Source organism: Bicyclus anynana, chromosome 18, assembly GCF_947172395.1.
Source record: "Bicyclus anynana chromosome 18, ilBicAnyn1.1, whole genome shotgun sequence".
NCBI lineage: Eukaryota > Metazoa > Arthropoda > Insecta > Lepidoptera > Nymphalidae > Bicyclus > Bicyclus anynana.
In genome coordinates this window covers 1786261-1805347 of record NC_069100.1, presented here as the reverse complement: position 1 = coordinate 1805347, position 19087 = coordinate 1786261, and the positions used below count along the sequence as shown (strand labels likewise).

At 39.2% G+C, this 19087-nt stretch overlaps 1 protein-coding gene across 6 annotated transcripts in view; it reads right to left on the bottom strand.

The window, feature by feature from the left end:
• LOC112046086 (protein enabled) overlaps window positions 1-19087 on the bottom strand; it is a 106314-nt gene that overhangs the window by 9554 nt on the left and 77673 nt on the right. For 5 of the 6 annotated variants that reach the window (XM_052886707.1, XM_052886702.1, XM_052886704.1 and 2 more), the window contains 12 exons: window positions 18516-18681; window positions 15793-15948; window positions 14663-14778; window positions 13536-13785; window positions 12569-12681; window positions 11402-11498; window positions 10850-10900; window positions 9847-10035; window positions 8661-8837; window positions 7618-7723; window positions 1265-1350; window positions 188-308 (listed from right to left, as the gene is read on the bottom strand). In XM_052886707.1, the coding sequence (XP_052742667.1) occupies window positions 188-308; window positions 1265-1350; window positions 7618-7723; window positions 8661-8837; window positions 9847-10035; window positions 10850-10900; window positions 11402-11498; window positions 12569-12681; window positions 13536-13785; window positions 14663-14778; window positions 15793-15948; window positions 18516-18681 (1628 nt within the window). The remainder of the gene's footprint in view (window positions 1-187; window positions 309-1264; window positions 1351-7617; window positions 7724-8660; window positions 8838-9846; window positions 10036-10849; window positions 10901-11401; window positions 11499-12568; window positions 12682-13535; window positions 13786-14662; window positions 14779-15792; window positions 15949-18515; window positions 18682-19087) is intronic. The other variant, XM_052886706.1, reaches the window with a different exon arrangement.

Here is a 19087-nt window from a genome sequence, read left to right as displayed (position 1 = left end):
AAAGTGCTACTGTCGAGTTTCTTGCCGGTTCTTCTCAGCAGCACATACCTTCCGAATCGGTGGTAGAATCTTTACAAATAGTCAACTGACCTTTCTTCTTGTAAACTGAGCCTACTTCAAATAAATAAATTAAAAAAAAAAAAAAAAATTTAATATATTTTTTTTTTTTTTTTTTTAATATTCTCACCGTCAAGTATCTCCCGCTTCATCTGTCCGACCTGCGTGCGTATCTCGCGCAGCACGTCCTGCTTGAAGCTGTCCCACTCGGCGGCCGACACGCAGCCCGCCTCGTTGCCGCCGTTCACTTGCTGTGGATGTCATTCATCATTAACTCACTCACTCCGCTCACTGTTGAGCACGAGTCTCCTCTGCGGATGAGGGGACTCTAATAGCCCACTAGGCTGGCTCAATAACGATCACTGTCTCATGACGAGTAGAATGTTTCAATGACTTATAGGAGTAAGGATATGGAACTTAGACCCGCCATGCCGCAGATTTGACGGCCTCCGTGGTGCAGTGGTATGGGCGGTGGATTTACAAGAGGAAGGTCCTGGGTTCGATCCCCGGCTGGGCCGATTGAGGTATTCTTAATTGGTTATTATGTAACTCGGTGTGAGTCTCCCCTCAGAATGAGGGGTTAGTCTAATAGTCCACCACGCTGGCTCAATGCGGATTGGCAGACTTCACACACGTAGAGAATTCTCAAGTCACATGATTTCATATTTAATATTTATTTTTTTTGCTAACTGATCAAAATTGAGATTATAGGTAAAAACTACATCATAGAGTAGATAGTTGATATTGCTTAGTTGACATTGTGATTTTTGTTAATAATGGGCTTTACGGAATACTAATCATGCGGTTGATATTGATTTGATGTTAATTTTATGTGGCAAACATAATTAAGACAAAGTTAGTGAATTGGCCGCCATATTGTTGTTACGAGCCGTGATAGCCCAGTGGATATGACCTCTGCCTCCGATTTCGGAGGGTGTGGATTCGAATCCGGTCCGGGGCATGCACCTCCAACTTTTCAGTAGTGTGCATTTTAAGAAATTATATATCACGTGTCTCAAACGGTGAAGGAAAACATCGTGAGGAAACCTGCACACCAGAGAATTTTCTTAATTCTCTGCGTGAGTGAAATCTGCCAATCCGCATTGGGCCAGCGTGCTGGACTATTGGCCTAACCCCTCTCATTCTGAGAGGAGACTCGAGCTCAGCAGTGAGCCGAATATGGGTTGATAACGACGATTGTTGTTACCTTTAGTATAGTCTCCTCGCTAGCGGAGCCGAACCGTTTCCGCGCCGCCCGCGGCGACTGCGCCGGCGCGCTGCCGTCGGTGTTCGCTGTAACACAATATACATGACTTACTAAAGATTGTTCATTTTTGAAGCACAGAACAAAGAACGATCCAGAATGAGTCTTTACAAGCAAGCGTGTTGAAGCTGGTGAACCCCATAAAAAACAAACGTCACCTCATCCGCATATACAAACCTTTTTTCATGATTTGTATTTAAAGACTAACAACAATTACGTAAATTGATATAATAATAGACTAATAATAATAATCAATAAAATATACACCATCTTATTTTTGTAGGTTTAGTGATCAGTTTTTAAAAAATATAAAAACATAAGATGCAATTTTTCTTGACTAATATTGAAAATTATAAAATGTAAAAAATGTAAGCAGCATGTTGCGTCCCTGTTGGCTTACAACTTAAATAAGTCAGTTACAAATGTTGTAACGCAGTCTATTGACACTAATTCAACTTGTAAAAATAGTTCTTCTGTTTCTATTGACCAGAGTACGAGTGATAGTACTGTCTCAAATGTTAATTTTTATATAAACGATCCAGTTACAAGTAGTGTAACTCAGTCTATTGACATCTCTACAAACTGTAGTAATAGTACAAATATTTCTATATATGACTGCAGTACCAATCCTAGTACTGTTACAATTAAAAATTCTTTAAACTAGAAAATATGACAACGGAGGTGCACTGTAACTTTAACATTGTACACCAAAATATACAGAGCATCAACGGCAAGGAATTAGAAGTTGAACTATTTGTAGAGAAATTCAATATACACATCTTATGTATTACGGAACACTGGCTCACAAAGTCACAACTATCAGTACTTGATATTAAAAATTTTTCATTGTCAAGTGTATTCTCCAGAAGGGCTGGACATGGTGGCTCTTTAATACTCTTACTTAATAACCTAAAATACAAGGATAGAAAAGACATAGTTAGTCTTTCTGTGGAATGCATTGTTGAACTATCTTGTGTGGAGTTGGAACGAATTGTTATAGTATGCGTGTACCGACCCCCTCCTGCTGACTTTGATCAATTTGAAGAGGTAATGGAGGATGTAATGAGACGTTTGTGCACATCTTCCAAACAAATACTGATTTGTGGCGATTTTAATGTGGATATTCTAACAGAAAACTCAAAGTCTGTTAGATTTCTTAACTTATTCAAATGTTTTGATTTGACTCATGCTTTTAATGAACCTACTAGGATAACGGCTACTTCAGGGACATGTCTGGATAATATATTTTACAATTGTGTGATTGAAAAAAAGATGATAATAAATAAATTAGGCTCTGATCACAGTGGTCAAATAATAACTATTTTAAACAATAAATCCAATAGCAACCAATGGTTCAAGTATAGGCCGATAACTGAAGGTAAATTAGAGCGATTTAAAAGCATAATTTCTTCAAAAATTCCAAGTCTTTCATTTGAAAATAGTCACCCAGACAGGCTATTTGGTACGCTGTTCAAGACAATAGACAAAGAGTTTTGTAAAATTTTTAACTTTAAACGTATTAATGTTACTCAAAAATTAAAGTTTAGCGAATGGGCTACTGTAGGCATTTACAAAAGTAGAGACAGATTGTACGAGTTGTACGAGGAGAAACAGTATAATCAAACGCGAACATATTTAGAACATGTAAAAAACTATTCAAAAATTTTCAAACGTGTTTGTATTCTTGCAAAATCATTACACATCAAAGATAGAATAATAAAATCTGAAAACAAGGTACAAACAACCTGGAACATAATTAATAAAGAATCAGGCAAAATTAGACCACGTGATATGAGTTTTGAATTAATTGTCAATGATAAAAAGATAAACACCGATAACGAGGTTGTTAATGCCTTTGAAGACTTTTTCCAGAATGTTCCTATCTTGTTAACAGATTCACTGGACTCTTCTGCTACGGAAGCCCAGAGGATATTAAGAGGCCATGTTAAAGAGTGCAACGTTCTTTTTGAATTTCATCATATAACTGTATCAGACATTAAAAAAACTTTTAAACTGTTAAAATTAAAAAGAACTGGAGACATGTGGGGCATGTCAGTGAAAGTAATATCTAACATCATTGATGTCATTGCTCCCCACTTAGCTATTATTTTTAATGAATGCGTGGATTTGGGTATCTTTCCGAACCTAATGAAACATGGCAAACTGTTACCACTTTTTAAATCAGGTGACAAAACTGATGTTAATAATTATAGACCAATTACAATACTGCCAACACTTAGTAAGGTTTTTGAAAAAATCATTTTAAATCAACTTTTAAGTCATTTTAATTTAAATAATTTATTTCACCCTGAACAGTATGGTTTTACTAAAGGTCGCAGTACAACTGATGCAGGTGCTAAACTTTTAAAACATATATATGATGCATGGGAAAATGCTAAGAATGCTATTGGTGTATTTTGTGATTTGTCCAAAGCATTCGATTGTGTTGACCATAACATTCTTTTACTTAAGTTAAGCCACTATGGCATTAAAAGTGTTGCACTCGATCTCATCGCCTCTTATCTTAGTGATAGAACACAAAAGGTATGCATAAATGATTCAAAGTCTCGCGGTTTTTCTAACACAATGGGCGTCCCACAGGGTTCAATTCTGGGTCCTTTTCTATTCCTAGTGTACATAAACGATTTACCACACCATGTTAGCGGCATCTGTGAGATAGTACTGTTTGCTGACGACACATCCCTAATTTTTAAGAGTGACAGAAGTAAAGATAATTCCGACGATGTAAACCGTGCCATATCGCATGTGTCGCATTGGTTCACTGTTAACAACTTACTTTTAAATGCAAAGAAAACTAAATGTATTGAGTTTTCATTACCAAATGTTATAAAATTAGATAAGTCTATAATGATCAATGGTGAAACACTAGAAATAGAGAATTCCACAGTTTTCCTGGGAGTGACCTTGGATTCTAAACTTCAGTGGGGTGCTCATATAGAAAAACTGTCAGGTAAACTCAGCTCAGCTGCTTTTGCAGTGAGAAAAATAAGACAGTTTACTGATGTTGATACAGCTAGACTTGTTTATTTTGCGTACTTTCACAGCGTAATGTCTTACGGTATTTTGTTGTGGGGCAAGGCTGCTGATATACATTCTATATTTGTACTTCAAAAAAGAGCAATTCGAGCAATATATCAACTAAAATCACGCGAGTCCCTTCGTCAAAAGTTTAAAGAAATAGGCATTTTAACAGTAGCCTGTCAGTATATATATAACAGTATAGTTTATGTGAGACAAAATATTAATTTGTACAAACGAAAAGGAGATCTAAACCCACGTCTTACTAGACACGGGCATAAGTTAGTTATTTCTGCATATCGTCTCCAAAGAGTTAAAAAATCTTTTGTGGGTTTGGGTGTACTCTTCTATAACAAGATCCCCAAGACTGTGATGGACTTGCCAATGCACAACTTTAAGCAATGTGTTAAAAAACATTTACTTAGTCGAGGTTACTACACTATTGATGAGTTCCTTAACGACAAAGGTGCTTGGAGGCCATTGGATCAGCTTCCACCTTCACACAGGAAATAAAACTATAAGAAATTGTAATTTAATTGTTATCAAATGTAAATTGTAATACTGTATGACTTTTTCAAAAGAGCAACTGTTGAGTTTCTTGCCGGTATCTTCTCAGCAGAACCTGCCTTCCGAACCGGTGGTAGAATCTTTACAAATAGTCAACTGACGTGTCAAAAGTGCTTGTAAACTGAGCCTACTTGAAATAAATGAATTTTGAATTTTGAATTTTATAGATGCAACGCTTCGTGTCGTACTGACTCGAGTATGTATTCGTTTTTGAATTTTGTATTTGGAACGGCTACAACACCGTCGTGTTCCGTGCGCTCTATCTGCTTATTATTCTTTAATCTCTGTTTTGAAGTAAGACTTTTTTACGGATGCTTGACTAGGGAAGTAGTGCCCGTGAAATGTTACGAAAAGTGTCATCGAAATGACATACCGTTAAGTTTTTAAAGCGCCATCTGTAGTAACACTGCTAAACTACGACACAACGCAAACCCAGCGCCGCAGCCGTTTAGTCTTTTAACGGCATAATTGTGAACTAGTAGCTTCAAGAGCTTGTGAAGTAAAGCAAGTCCGACACGATAGGTGGCGCTATTTATCGCTACTAATCTTTAAGTTTGTCTTTAATGTATTAATTTATTTTTTATAGAAGTTCACAAGTTCAAATTTAGCCTATCAGGTTGGTCTTGTTCGGGTGGCTTTTTAGGATATCCTGAGTCGTCATTTATATTTTAATAATTAAAAAAAAAAAAGTTTTTTTTAAATGCTATAGAAAACCGAATCTTTTACCGAATGTGATGTTAAGAAGAGTGTTTTGTCTATCGCTTCGAATGCTGTTGGTTCTGATAGCGTAAGCCGTAATATGATTATTCCTATCATTGATATTATTTCCCCAGTTCTTACACATATCCTCAACTATTCCATTTATTCCAGTGAATTTCCACAGGCTTGGAAGAATGCACAAATTATTCCTCTTCCTAAAAAAATTAGTTCCACAACGTTTTCTGACTTCCGTCCAATTTCTATTTTGCCGTTCCTTTCTAAAGTCCTTGAAAAACTTGTCTTCCAGCAGTTATCCGTATTCTTAAACCGAAATTTACTTTTAAGTCCATTACAATCTGGTTTTCGTCCTGGTCATGGTACGGTTACCGCTTTGACTAAAGTTACTGACGATATTCGTTGGGCGATGGATAATAGACAACTCACTGTACTAGTTCTGCTTGATTTCAGTAATGCTTTTAATTCTGTAGACTATGACATTTTGTTGAGTCTATTACGCTCTATTAACATATCTCCATCGGTTATAGACTGGTTTCAGAGCTACCTCAAAGGCCGTAAGCAGCGCATTCGGGTTGATGACTTCTTTTCATCTTGGTGCGATGTTACGGCAGGGGTACCTCAGGGTGGCGTGTTATCTCCATTACTTTTCTCTATCTTCATTAATTCGATCACTCAAAATATAACTTCTCTTTACCATATGTATGCAGATGATATCCAAATATACCGCTCTTCATCTCTTGAGAACCTAAACTCAACTGTCTCTGCTATAAACTGTGACCTTAGCGCAATTGATATCTGGAGCAGACAGTATGGGCTTAAGGTAAATCCCCTAAAATCTAAGGCCATTATTATTGGTAGTCCTGCCCTCATCTCAAGAGTTGATTGGGTAGATCTCCGGCCAGTTTTGTATAATGGTACCACTATTCCTTTTTGTGACACAGTTAAAGATCTTGGGGTTCATCTTGATAACCAGTTGTCGTGGTGCGTGCATGTCAAAGAGTTGAGTAAAAAGATGTTTGCTACTTTTGGCTCACTGAGACGTTTAAGATCATTTTTACCAATTCCTACTAAAGTTATGTTAGCACATTCTCTTCTTCTTTCGGTTTTAGATTATGCGGACGCGAGCTATCTAAATATAACTGAGGACCAACTCAATAAACTTGAGCGACTTCAAAATCTTGCTATTCGGTTCATATTTAGCCTACGCAAATATGACCATATTTCTGAATTCCGTCAGAAGCTCAAGTGGCTCCCTATTCGTCGTCGCCGGGATCTGCATGTACTTTCACTTTTGTACTGTGTGTTGTTTAATCCAAAATCTCCTGTGTATCTGAAGGAGAAATTTACGTTTCAGGGAGTGCAGTCTGAACTGAGACAGTGTCGATTACTAACTCTATGTTTACCCGTGCATAAGACGAAATTTTATAAACATTCTTTCGTTGTGCAAGCCGTTAAGTTATGGAATGCTCTCCCTTTAAACATACGGCAATCAAAGACACTGGTCATTTTTAAAAATGCCGTAAAGACTCATTATCTGGTGCAGTAAAGACGATCTGTATATATTATTTCTTTTCAATATAAGGTATTTATTAGTATATTTTGATATGTATTTTATTCATTATTGTAGGTATTTGTGTAATATTGTTTATGTATTAGGATGTAAATTATTTGTATGTATGTGTATTACTAATACTATGGTTATTTTTGTTTTACGCCACCTGCTGATGTCCTTAAGTTTTCCTAAACCGAAGGTTGCCTGGAAGAAATCGCTACTTAGCGATAAGGCCGCCTTTTGTATGCTGATCTCTTCTTAATTTGTTTTTTATTTCACTTGTTTTTGTCTTTGTGGTGTGCAAATAAAGTATATTTATCTTATATTTATCTTAAAACCATATTAACTATTCATGGACACGGAGCTGGCCGAGCTCTCCGTTGACGACTCCTGCTGTAGAACATGCAGACAGTGAACGTACCGGAGTTGCCGTTGCAGGCGGCGGGCAGGCGGTGCGGCAGCGTGGCGGAGCGCTCCCACGACTTCATGGGCGTGGAGCTGGCCGAGCTCTCCGTCGACGACTCCTGCTGGATTACACACTTTACTGTACTGGTTGCTCCTACACTATAATATCATAGAGGATAGAGTTGATCGTATAGATATCTTCAGTGACTCAATGAGCAGTATTAAGACTAGGTTCCCTTAAATGTTATTTTTATATCTTCACATTTATTTTTTGTTTGTTTGTCTTTCTTTTTTTTTGTTTAGGGTAACTTAATTAATTTGCGTTATGTACCAGCATGCTGTGTTTGCTTCAAGTAAGCACAATTACGTGAGGATGAGAAGAAGCTATTTTTAATATATGTTAGGTTAAGTAATTGTGCCAGTTTAGCAAACCAATTAAAAAAAAAAAATCCCAACTTGACGAATATTTGCCATGTTTTTTTTTCAATTTCTGTCTCCAACCAGTCATGTAGACAACTACGACAATGACGACTTGGCGACTGGTTCTTCTGCGGATCTCCTCATTTCTGATTCGATCACGCAGAGATATTCCTAACATAGCTCGTTCCATCGTCCGCTGAGTGACTCTGAGCCTTATGAGGCCAATAGTTAGCAACCAAGTCTCGGAACCATAGGTGGCACGCACTGTTCGAAGAATTATCTTCAGGCACTGAGGAATTTCAGAAGAAATGATAGCTTTCTCGTCTTACTGTTAGTCGCATTGAAACGAAATAAGATTGAAGTAAGATCTAAGGTTGCCTGAAAGAAATCGTCAAGTTACCCCTTGACTACTCACCTGATGGTAAGTGATGATGCAATCTAAGATGGAAGCGGGCTAACTAGTTAGGAGTAGTATGAAATCCACACTCCTTTCGGTTTCTACACGACATCGTACCGGAACGCTAAATCGCTTGGCGGTACGTCTATGTCGGTAGGGTGGTAACTAGCCACGGCCGAAGCCTGCCACCAGCCAAATGCTATTAAATAATAGAGAGAGCTATATGCTGTGGCTCGCCTCACCTCGCTCTTGTCCAAGTGCGCGAGGTGAGCGCGGCGCCGCGCGAGCGTTCGCTGCATCTCGTGCATCATACAGTGCAGGTTACCCCGCGCGTTGGCCGGGGGGTCGCCGGCCGCGCCTCCCGGGGGCGACGCCTCGCTGCCGGGGGTCGCGCTGCCCGACGACTGCTGTTGCTGTTGCTGGAAACACATGCCATTATTTAAGTAAAAGTTCGTTATTAGTCGACTAACTTTGCGTGTTTGGGTATAAGTGATACGACATGGACTTTACACGGTTGTATATTATATTTATAATGGCATACTATATTCAATATCTTTTTTATAAAAAAAAAGATACATCTTATCTTTTTTTTCTTATAAAAATAGATAAAGATATTAGTAGAAAAATGTTGAATGTCCAAGTGGAAGGCCAAAGAAGAGATGGTTGGATTGTGTGAAAGACATGTGTGTAAAAGGAGTGGATGATGAGTTGACGAGTAATAGAGACGAATGGAAAAGATTGACATATTTTTCCGACCCCACTTAAGTGGGATAAGGAGATGATGACTATATTCAATATCTTACAGCCTTATATACTACTTAATTATATATAAATTAAAAGATTGATTTGCGTCATATTTGAATCTGCTGATAAGTAAAAGTATGTATTCTCTAGGACATGGAACTCGGAACATACCTGTTAACTTAAGCAACTATTCTATACATATCTTATATATTATACCTTGTATCTATGGACTGTGGCCACAACTTGACTTAGAGGTAAAAGCTGGTTAAGAAAAGTGTAATCGAAACGACATAAGGTTAAGTTTTAAAAGCGCCATCTGTAGTTACACTGCTAAACTACCACACAACACAAGTAAACCCAGCGCCGAATCCGTTTAGTCTTTTAACGGCATAAATTGTGAACTAACTAGTAGGAGCTTGTGAAGTAAAGCAAGTCTGACACGAGAGATGGCGCTAATAACAGCTACTACTTTTTAAGTTTCTATTTCATGTATTATTTTATATTTTGTTGAAGGTATGTTACTGCACTATACCCAGTGGCGTACACAAGGTTTTTAAATAGGGTATGCACTGTACGTACAAACTGTACAAAATGAAAAATTCATTTTCTAATACAGTCTCACAATGAGTCCTCAAGGTAGGCAATGCATGAATGCATCTATGTTGTGCACGCCGCTGACTGTACCTTAGCTTGTCGTTTGAGCTTGGCCTGCTGTAGTTGCGCCGCCAAGCCGGACAGGTCGGCGGCGGGCGGCTGCGGCGGCGGCGGCGGGGGCGGGGGGCACGCGGCGGGCGTGGGCGCGGGGGCCGGGGGCGCGCCCGGCGGCGGCGGGGGCGGGGGCGGCGCCGGCGCTGGCGGAGGCGGGGTCTGTTGCTGGAACCGGGAATAACGTATAATGAATGATCATTCAAACTACAGCCAAACACGGTGTCGAGCTACATATATGAATTACACATGGTTACAAGTCTCTCGATTACGGGTGGTATTAACATTCATTATTTATGTTATTGTGGAGGTATCAGTAAGAGGGTATTTGATGACTTGAGCTCAGTTGTTTGTTAGGCAGCGTAGATACCGTCACGCTGTGTGCGCTGCATGATGTTTTGTGTTGTAATTATTGATCCTAAATTATTTAGTGTGGGCATGGAGAACATGTCGGGCATGGTCGAGTGTTTATGCATTATAAAGGGATCCCTCTACGCCACACCCAAGATCACAAGTCCTGGGACCTGCTCGAGGTGTTTCCTCTACCACAAAAAAAGGCACAATCACTTGGTTTGGCCTTAGCAGGAGGATTTTTGACGGCCTCCGTGGCGCAGTGGTATGCGCGGTGGATTTACAAAGCGGATGTCCTGGGTTCGATCCCCGGCTGGGCATATTGAGATTTTCTTAATAAGTCCAGGTCTGGTTGGTGGGAGGCTTCGGCCGTGGCTAGTTACCACCCTACCGGCAAAGACGTACCGCCAAGCGATTTAGCATTCCGGTACGATGCCGTGTAGAAATCGAAAGGAGTGTGGATTTTCATCCTCCTCCTAACAAGTTAGCCCGCTTCCATCTTAGACTGCATCATCACTTACCATCAGGTGAGATTGTAGTCAAGGGCTAAATTGTAAAGAATAAAAAAAAGGATACTGCAAGCCTAACTACGCTTAGTTAAAAATAATTTCGTTTTATGTGGAATACTCACCATGGGTGGAGGCTGCGGAGCCGCGGGTGGAGTAGGGGGCGCTATGGGACCCTGGAAAGTAAACATTTATTATAAAGGTAAACTAAAGCCAAAATCGATGTGAAATGTTTACCAACAAACTAATTAAAAATGAAGCTGGAAAACGCATGTCATATCATACTTAATATTATTCAAAAGATATTAATTAATTGTTCAAAGCTTAGCTTATTTAAATTTATTGTCATGAATTTAGGAACAAGCCAATTAAAATTAGTCATAGTGATTATTCATACAGCCATTGTAGGAATATTTTGTTTTATTCTTCCATTAACACAACAAATTTAAAATAATTATATGCAGTTCATAACTTCTAACGTTAATAAATAAATATATTAATTTTTCCGGTTACCGGACGAATACCAAAATTGTTAAATATAAAATTACAAGCAATTTATACTTTTGTTTTTGATTTGTTTATTTTGTTGTGTTCATCGACCTTTTTTTACAGTAAACTTTTAAAAGACCTTTAGAGGCTTTTTTAGGGGTTTCAGATAGTGGTAAAGCAGGTCTTACATTGGCGGGCGCGGGCAGGTTCTGGTGCGGCGGCACGGGCGGCGGCGCCACCACCGTCGACGCGGCCGACAGCGACATGTTGGGCGGCATCGGCGCGCTGCAGACAGACAAATACAATAGCTATTTGTATTCATCATTATTATTATAATCTATTATTTATTTATTAGTTCTTTTTTTACATTTTTAACAATGTCAATATAATAAATAAAAAAATTTAATAAAAAAAAACGACCGACTTCAAAATCTCATTGTATCCACTAAACTAAAAAGCAAAAAATAATATTGTATGTGCTACCTTCTGATCAATTTGCAGGCGGTGCCTTTTGTATCCGACTCTTGATCCAACAGTTAAGCGAAAGTTTCTTAAGGTGTTGGTTCAAGCTCATTATTATTATTATTATAGCTTTATTTCTACTTAACAGTTTTACAATACATAATATGTTAATAATAAATTTTAAAGTATTTCTGTTATTTTATTATGTGGCCTCCTATAAGTGAAAGTATTCATCATTATATCAGCCTAATTCATTGCCCGATTTAGGGCCAAACCGCTCTTCTTATAGGAGTGTGGATAACGATATCATTCTCTCATGAAGAGTCGCATACCTCAACGACATATTATATCGTGACGAGTAGCATGCGACAACGACATATTTATATCGTGACGAGTAGAATGCTTCAACAGCTTATAGGAGTGGAGATATGGAACTTAGACCCGTCATGCTTTTATTTTATTCTTTTCAAGTTAGCCGTTGACTACAATCTCACCTGATGGTAAGTGATGATGCAGTCTAAGATAGAAGCGGGCTAACTTGTTAGGAGGAGGATGAAAATACACACTCCTTTCACACTACATCGTACTGGAACGCTAAATAGCTTGGCGGTACGTCTTTGCTGGTAGGGTGGTAATTAGCCACGGCCGAAGCCTCCCACCAGCCAGACCTGGACCAATTAAGAAAATCTCAATCGGCCCAGCCGGGGATTGAACCCACTGCACTGTTTCTTAAGGGTTACAGACAGAGATGCTATCATAAGGATAGGGTACTGATTCTCTGTAACTTAGAAAGACATGCTGTCATAAGGATAAGGTAACTGATTCTCTGTAATTTTTAAGTATGAAAAAAAATATTTTCTTTCTTTCTTTTTTCAATATTGTTGGATAGTCACCTGTTGGTGCGGTGGTGTCCGTGTCCGGGCGGCGCGGGCGCGTGCGGCAACGTGTGCACGCCGTGCGGCGGCGGGGCGGGCGCGTTTTGAGCCACGCTAGCTGGAGGAGCAGCCTGGAAATTTATAATAATAATATTTTATTTTAAATTCATTAATAAAATGCAAAAGCTTGGTATTCTTAATAAGTTGAAGCAGTACTTCACACCACACCAATAGGGTAGTTGTAGTTGACTCATATCAAATTTAATATAAACAATTGTAGTAAATAGTAGTCTGAGACGTATATGACATCGCTCGATCTCGTGTTGGCTCGTGCCGACGCTAGGTGGCGCGATTTGTTTCCGTAAAGAGTAGGGAGTTAGAGAGGGGTAGCGATCAGTTGGCTGGAACGACTTGTGATAAAAGGCGCTCGTCGTACTTCTTCAGTATGCTCGTGGCGTTCGAGCCGTCCACATTTCTTGTTTAATTATTTATGGGTCACTTGGGATAGGCGGGAGAGTGACTTGAGTGCAAAAGGGGAGTGTTTGTTAGCTGTCAAAGGCGTCTTTAACCCTATAAACAACGATCAGAAATGCGTGACTCTACTCAAGGTCATTCTCTGCCATTCTAGGGTCTTATTTTGATTACAAATTGATTTGTTTATTAAGTTGCCCTGACAAATATTGTGAAACCTCTGTTAAACATTAGTTTTCTTATTCTTTTTAAACCACTATTGAAGCCTTCTGCTTAAACAATATTAATTTTGGAATTACTGGTCCGATTAAAAAAATTCTTTCAGTGTTATATAGCCCATTAATCGAGGAAGGCTATAGGCTACATATTATACCCATATTCCTTCGAGAACGGGAACCACGCGGGTGAAACCGTGTGGCGTCAGCTAGTTCCATAAAAAAAAGCCTTGACCTGACCTTTTTGAGTGCTTTGCATATTATTTTTTAATCAGTCTCAATGAAACAAAGACTCTTACCGGGTGATGGTGATGAGGCGCGTGGTACTGACTGGGCGGGTGGTGTTGAGCTTGCGGCGCGTGCTGCGGCTGCAGCTGCGGTTGGTGCGGCGGCTGGTGCGGTTGGTGAGGCGGTTGATGCGGTTGGTGCGGCGGCTGGTGCGGTTGATGGGGCGGCTGGTGGGGTTGGTGCGGCGGCTGGTGCGCTTGATGGAGCGGCGCGTGGTACTGCGGCTGTTGGAGTATCGCCGCGTCTTCTCGGGTCATTGTTCTGAAATTATGGAATGATATATTAAGATAAATAATACAATAAGAAACTTAAGCTACCTTATCGCTTACCTATCAACAACAACAAATCATGTGCGTCGAATGGTGGCAATAATATTGACTGCGTTGGATAGCCAGACGAATACTTAGCGCAAAGAGCCGGCCCTTCTAACAGCAGTCGACGCAATTTGACGCAGTGATGTTTTTTTTTTACTGCGACAAGCAAATTAAACCAGAAATAGCTTAAAATAGCAAAATTAAAGAAAGGCCTAAAACTTGTGAAAGAAGATATGTGAGTAAAATCAGTCCGTAACGAGTTTTTACTCTTTACTTTTCTTTTTACTCTTTTCCGTATTTTTTTTACTCTTTAAAAGTTAGCCCTTGACCACAACCTGGTCAAACCACCTCACTTGTGAACTGTACTGTACTTGTGAACTCACTTGTGAACTGTACTAGAACAAGATGAACAACATGCCTACAACGAAATAAATAAATAAATTAACTGATTAAGCTAACCACAATGGCTATAATAGAAGAATTGGATTTAAAAAAATGTGTGATTAATAAAAAGAAGCTATCGGTACGAAAATGGATTAATAGAACTATCAACTAGGAGCTACGAAGTACGAAAATGGATCAACTAGGAACTACTAATTAATTCGCCAGGTTCGGACTTGTTACCCCGGTGAACCAGTGAGCGTGGACGCGTACTGGGAAGCGCTATTCTCCCGTTAAAATAGATTGATTCCACTAAACTATTGGTGTTCAGCTAAATTATACGCTACTCGACTAAACTGCTAAAGTAGTCTGAACAAGCCTTAAGTGAGATATGAACAAAGCAATGATGATGACGATGATGATGACCTCTATCTCTACATTACCTGTACCCCATGTCTTCGTCGTAGTGCGTGTTGTTGTGTCCGTTGTACGGCACGGGCGGGTTGGGGGCCTGCGGGGGCGGCGGCGCCGTGTTGTTCACCACTTTGTTCGCCAGGATCTGCGAACATTTCATCAAAATTTTATTTCTTTGGTTTCTTGACAGTTATCGGAAATCGGTTATTTACGCACGCTCGACTTGGGGAGTTAGCTGGTGAGTGCGTTACGAAAAGTGTAATCGGGCGAGGCGAACGGACGTTGTGAGGGAGAGCTAAAGAAGTTTTACTTCAATTGTGTGGTCTAAAAAGCACATTCGTTTTCTTTTTTTTTTACACACTATTCTGTAACGATGGGTTGTGTATTTCGAACTTGTGTATTTCGCTCTCTATCTACAGTTACGTATTTGAGGGAGAGATATAACGACGAATTCGAAACTCACACTTTCAAGTTTTAAAAACATCGTTACAGAATAGTGTTACACTTTAGCAGACATCATATCTTATACAAAGTGACTATTCATACAGTAACCGTGCGAATAAATATATTTTATTCATATGGTTACTGGATAAATTGTATATGTTTATTATTCCGGCAATTTTAAACGAATGACTATAAATAAAATATTTTTGTGTTGTTCTTCTGCGGATCTACTAATATATGATCCGATCAGGCATCTCGAGAAACTCCAAGCATAGTTCGATCCATCGTCGCTGAGTGACTTCGAGTTTTCTTAAGAGGCTCATAGTTAACAACCAAATCTCGAATCGAATCTCGGAGCTTTTGAGTATGCTATGGTATGATTATCAACCTATATTCGTCTCACTAGTGAGCTCAAGTCTCCTCTCAGAATGAGAAGGGTTAGGCCAATAGTCCACCACACTGACCCAATGCGGATTGACAGACTTCACACACGCAGAGAATTAAGAAAATTCTGTGGTGTGCAGGTTTCCTCACGATGTTTTTGCTTCACCGTTTGAGACACGTGATATTTAATTTCTTAAAGCGCACACAACTGAAAAGTTGGAGGTGCATTGACCGAATTCTAACCCATACCCTCAGGAATTGGAGGCAGAGGTCATATACACTGGGCTGTCACGCTATGGTATAGGTATGGTATAGTTCCACTTGAGCTTACTTCTAGTGTATGCATCATGGCGCGCGCGAAGCTGTCTGCATCTTCCCTGCAGGAGAAGTTGAGGCCGTAGACATGCCGCGCGTCCCGCCATTGGTGGAAGGTGGCCGTTGCCTGGTTGTACTTCAGCCCTCGCACTATACCGCAGTTTATCACCACCTGGAATTTGAAATTATTATCTTTAATATAAAAATGATACCCAAAATGCGTTGGTAAGCGCATAACTCAACAACATCTGGACCAATTTGGCCAATTCTTTTTTAAAATGTTCGTTGGAGTTCTAGGATGGTTTTTACGGCGAGAAAAATTCGAATAGTTGCCGGAAAAACAATAAAAATAGCCCTTTTCTTTTTCCCATACAAATGTTTTCTTAACTAAAACGTAGTCAATTTGGGCTATAGTGTTACCTATTGTATAAAGTTCATATTCATAATAATTAGAAAATGAGGTAGGGGTAGGGTAGGGGTGAGGTGGGGTAGGGTAGGTTAGGGGTAGATAGGGGTAGGGTATGGTAGGGTAGGGGTAGAGTAGGGGTAATGGTAGGGGTAGTTGAAAGTTTACATCGAGTTTCACGCGGACGAAGTCGCGGGCGTCCGCTAGTTTTTAATAAAAATGGAAATTAGGTAAGTACTTACCTAACTTTTTAAAATTAAGTATAGTATATTAATTAAGAAAATAAATTATTAAATGAAAATAACGTAACATTTACGTAACAGTAATTAATTATTATATTTTATTACTGCGCTGACCAACCCGCATGCCCAGCGTGATCAGTAACGGGCAAAACTTTTGCGTGGCGTTCGGAACTCGCTACTAAAGGCTTATGGCAGTGGACGTCCATCGGCTGACGTGATGATAATGATGATGATGATGATGATGATGATGATGATGATGATGATGATGATTACTGGCGGTCGCCTCAGCAATTTCACCCTTCGTAATTTTTTTTTTTTTTTTTAATTTATTTGGTTAACCAACAACCTTACATTTCTTACAAGATATATAATATTTTAATAACATAGGTAACAAGGCAAAATGTTTGGCCACTTATAGGTTAACACTACATGCTCTAAATAATAAGATTATCTTTATATTAATAATACTAATTAAAGTTAAAGTTAAACAGTTTTACAGCTATACATAGGTAAAAGAATATAAATACAAATTTAATAACAGTAATAACAGTTTATGCGGTATACGGAGACAAACAATATAGTCTATGTTACTTGCTGCTAATGTAGCTTTCCATTGGTGAAAAAATTAAAAAAATAGATTTAGTGATTTAGGCGTGAAAATGTAAACAAGCATTTATTTGTCAGAATTTGTTAGCTATACATAAAGGTTAGCTCGCTTGTTTCAAAGCAGCTTATGTGCTAAGAAAAAGGTTAGACAGGCAAAGAAGTAATCTTACCTATTTCTTTTATCTTTTTCACGTGAATCTCTTACGGCCAGTTTCTTCATCGCAAGTAACAGTCAAAGTAACGTCATAAAGCAAAAGTAACGGTCTTATTCACGGAAAAATAAAGTTTTCTTTACTACTTACTACTTTTACTGTAACTTTAGCTTTACCTAAAGAAACTGGCTATTAGTGAATATCACGAGAAGTCGTGGGCACCTACTAGTAATCTAATAAGCGCGTTAGAGAGTTCTAATCTGCCAAACAAGGCTCGTAGGTAGGAAGGCCACATATTGATTTAGTTGTTTTTGTAACATCTGGTTCCTTGTTCGATATCGCTTGGTTCATGGTCGGTATCGCGTCTGCCCACGACAATATTGCTTATCTACACTTCTAACTATTGAGATGAGGTGTGTCGTAGTCAGTTATTGTGAATGATAATAATAATTGGTCCATATATTCGAAAAAGTATAACTCACGAGATTACCGCTATGTGGAATGTTGAATCAACTATTATTGTTCTGATAGTTGTTTCAGTCAATGGTCTTATCTTAGCGAAAAGCTTCGACCAACACCTTAAGAAGCTTTCACTTAACTGTTGGATCAAGAGTCGGATACAGAAGGCAGTGATTCTTAAGACGGCGCGTATTGTGAGGAGGTTCCTCACTCTGGAGCCAAGACCACCGGTTGCTTGGGCACTCAAATGTCCCGCAGCGGGAGAGATGAGTTTTTTTTTTTATTTTTTAATAGTGTTTTGTACCAACATTGTTAAAAATTTAAAAAAGGACTAATAAATAAATGAGAGAATAATAGATTGGTCCACCTATTTAGTAAGTTATCGTAAAGCCTTGGGTTATAGCAGAGGGTCCCATACTTTTGACTGGTGCAGGGTGCAAGTTGACCCCCTACATTACCATTTCCCAAAACTCGGTGAAAATTGTGAAGATCATATCTGACTATGGAATATCTTTGCATATGTCATCCAATGTTGCTGTTGACATCCAACTACGAATTAAAAATTTTCTACACAAAAGTGAAAATAAACTTCGTAAATTAATTGAATGTCAAAAAAAAAAATACCGACCGAATTAAGAACCTCCTCCTTTTTGAAGTCGGTTAAAAAGTAAAGATTTTCAATCAAAAAGTGATTGAATTATTCAATACAGCAGAAAGAAGCAACCTATTTCTACTTAATGTATTTAGAAGAATCTCAATCACGTACCAACCACTACGAAGCCGCATGAATTTTCGTGACACCTCGCTTTCGAAATTGTGAACCCCCATTTTTTTGTCACGCCGACGTAGACTTACGTAGGGACAAGTGAGTTACCTCGTGGTCGTTGAGCTTCCTGCCGACGACGCGGAAGGTGTTGTGCTGCGTGTGGTGGTAGATGTGCACCTTGGACAGCCCCGAGCTGGAGCCCGAGGGGATCCAGCGCTTCACGGCGTCGTCGTACACCATGACGGAAGCGCGCGCGCTGCTTATCGATTGCTCGCTGTGGACAACAACGTTCTCATTAGAACCTTTACAAAGTTATCACCATCGTCAACAACATACGTATTATTTATATTTACACGACCCACTTTCAGGCATCCCATATGAGTAAGGATTTAGGACTTAGTCCCGCTATGCTACTGTGAGAGTCGGGAAGCTTAGTATTAGATCATCATTATCAACCCATATTCGACTCACTGCTGCGCTCGAGTCTCCTCTAAGAATGAGAGAGGTTAGGCCAATAGGCCACCATGCTTCACACACGTAGAAAATTAAAAAAAATCTTTGGTATGCAGGTTTCCTCACGATGCGATGATTTTCCTTCAACGTTTGAGACACGTGATATTTAATTTCTTAAATATCAGATAAAAGAATTAGATAGTTTTTATGTAACAATCATTATCAGA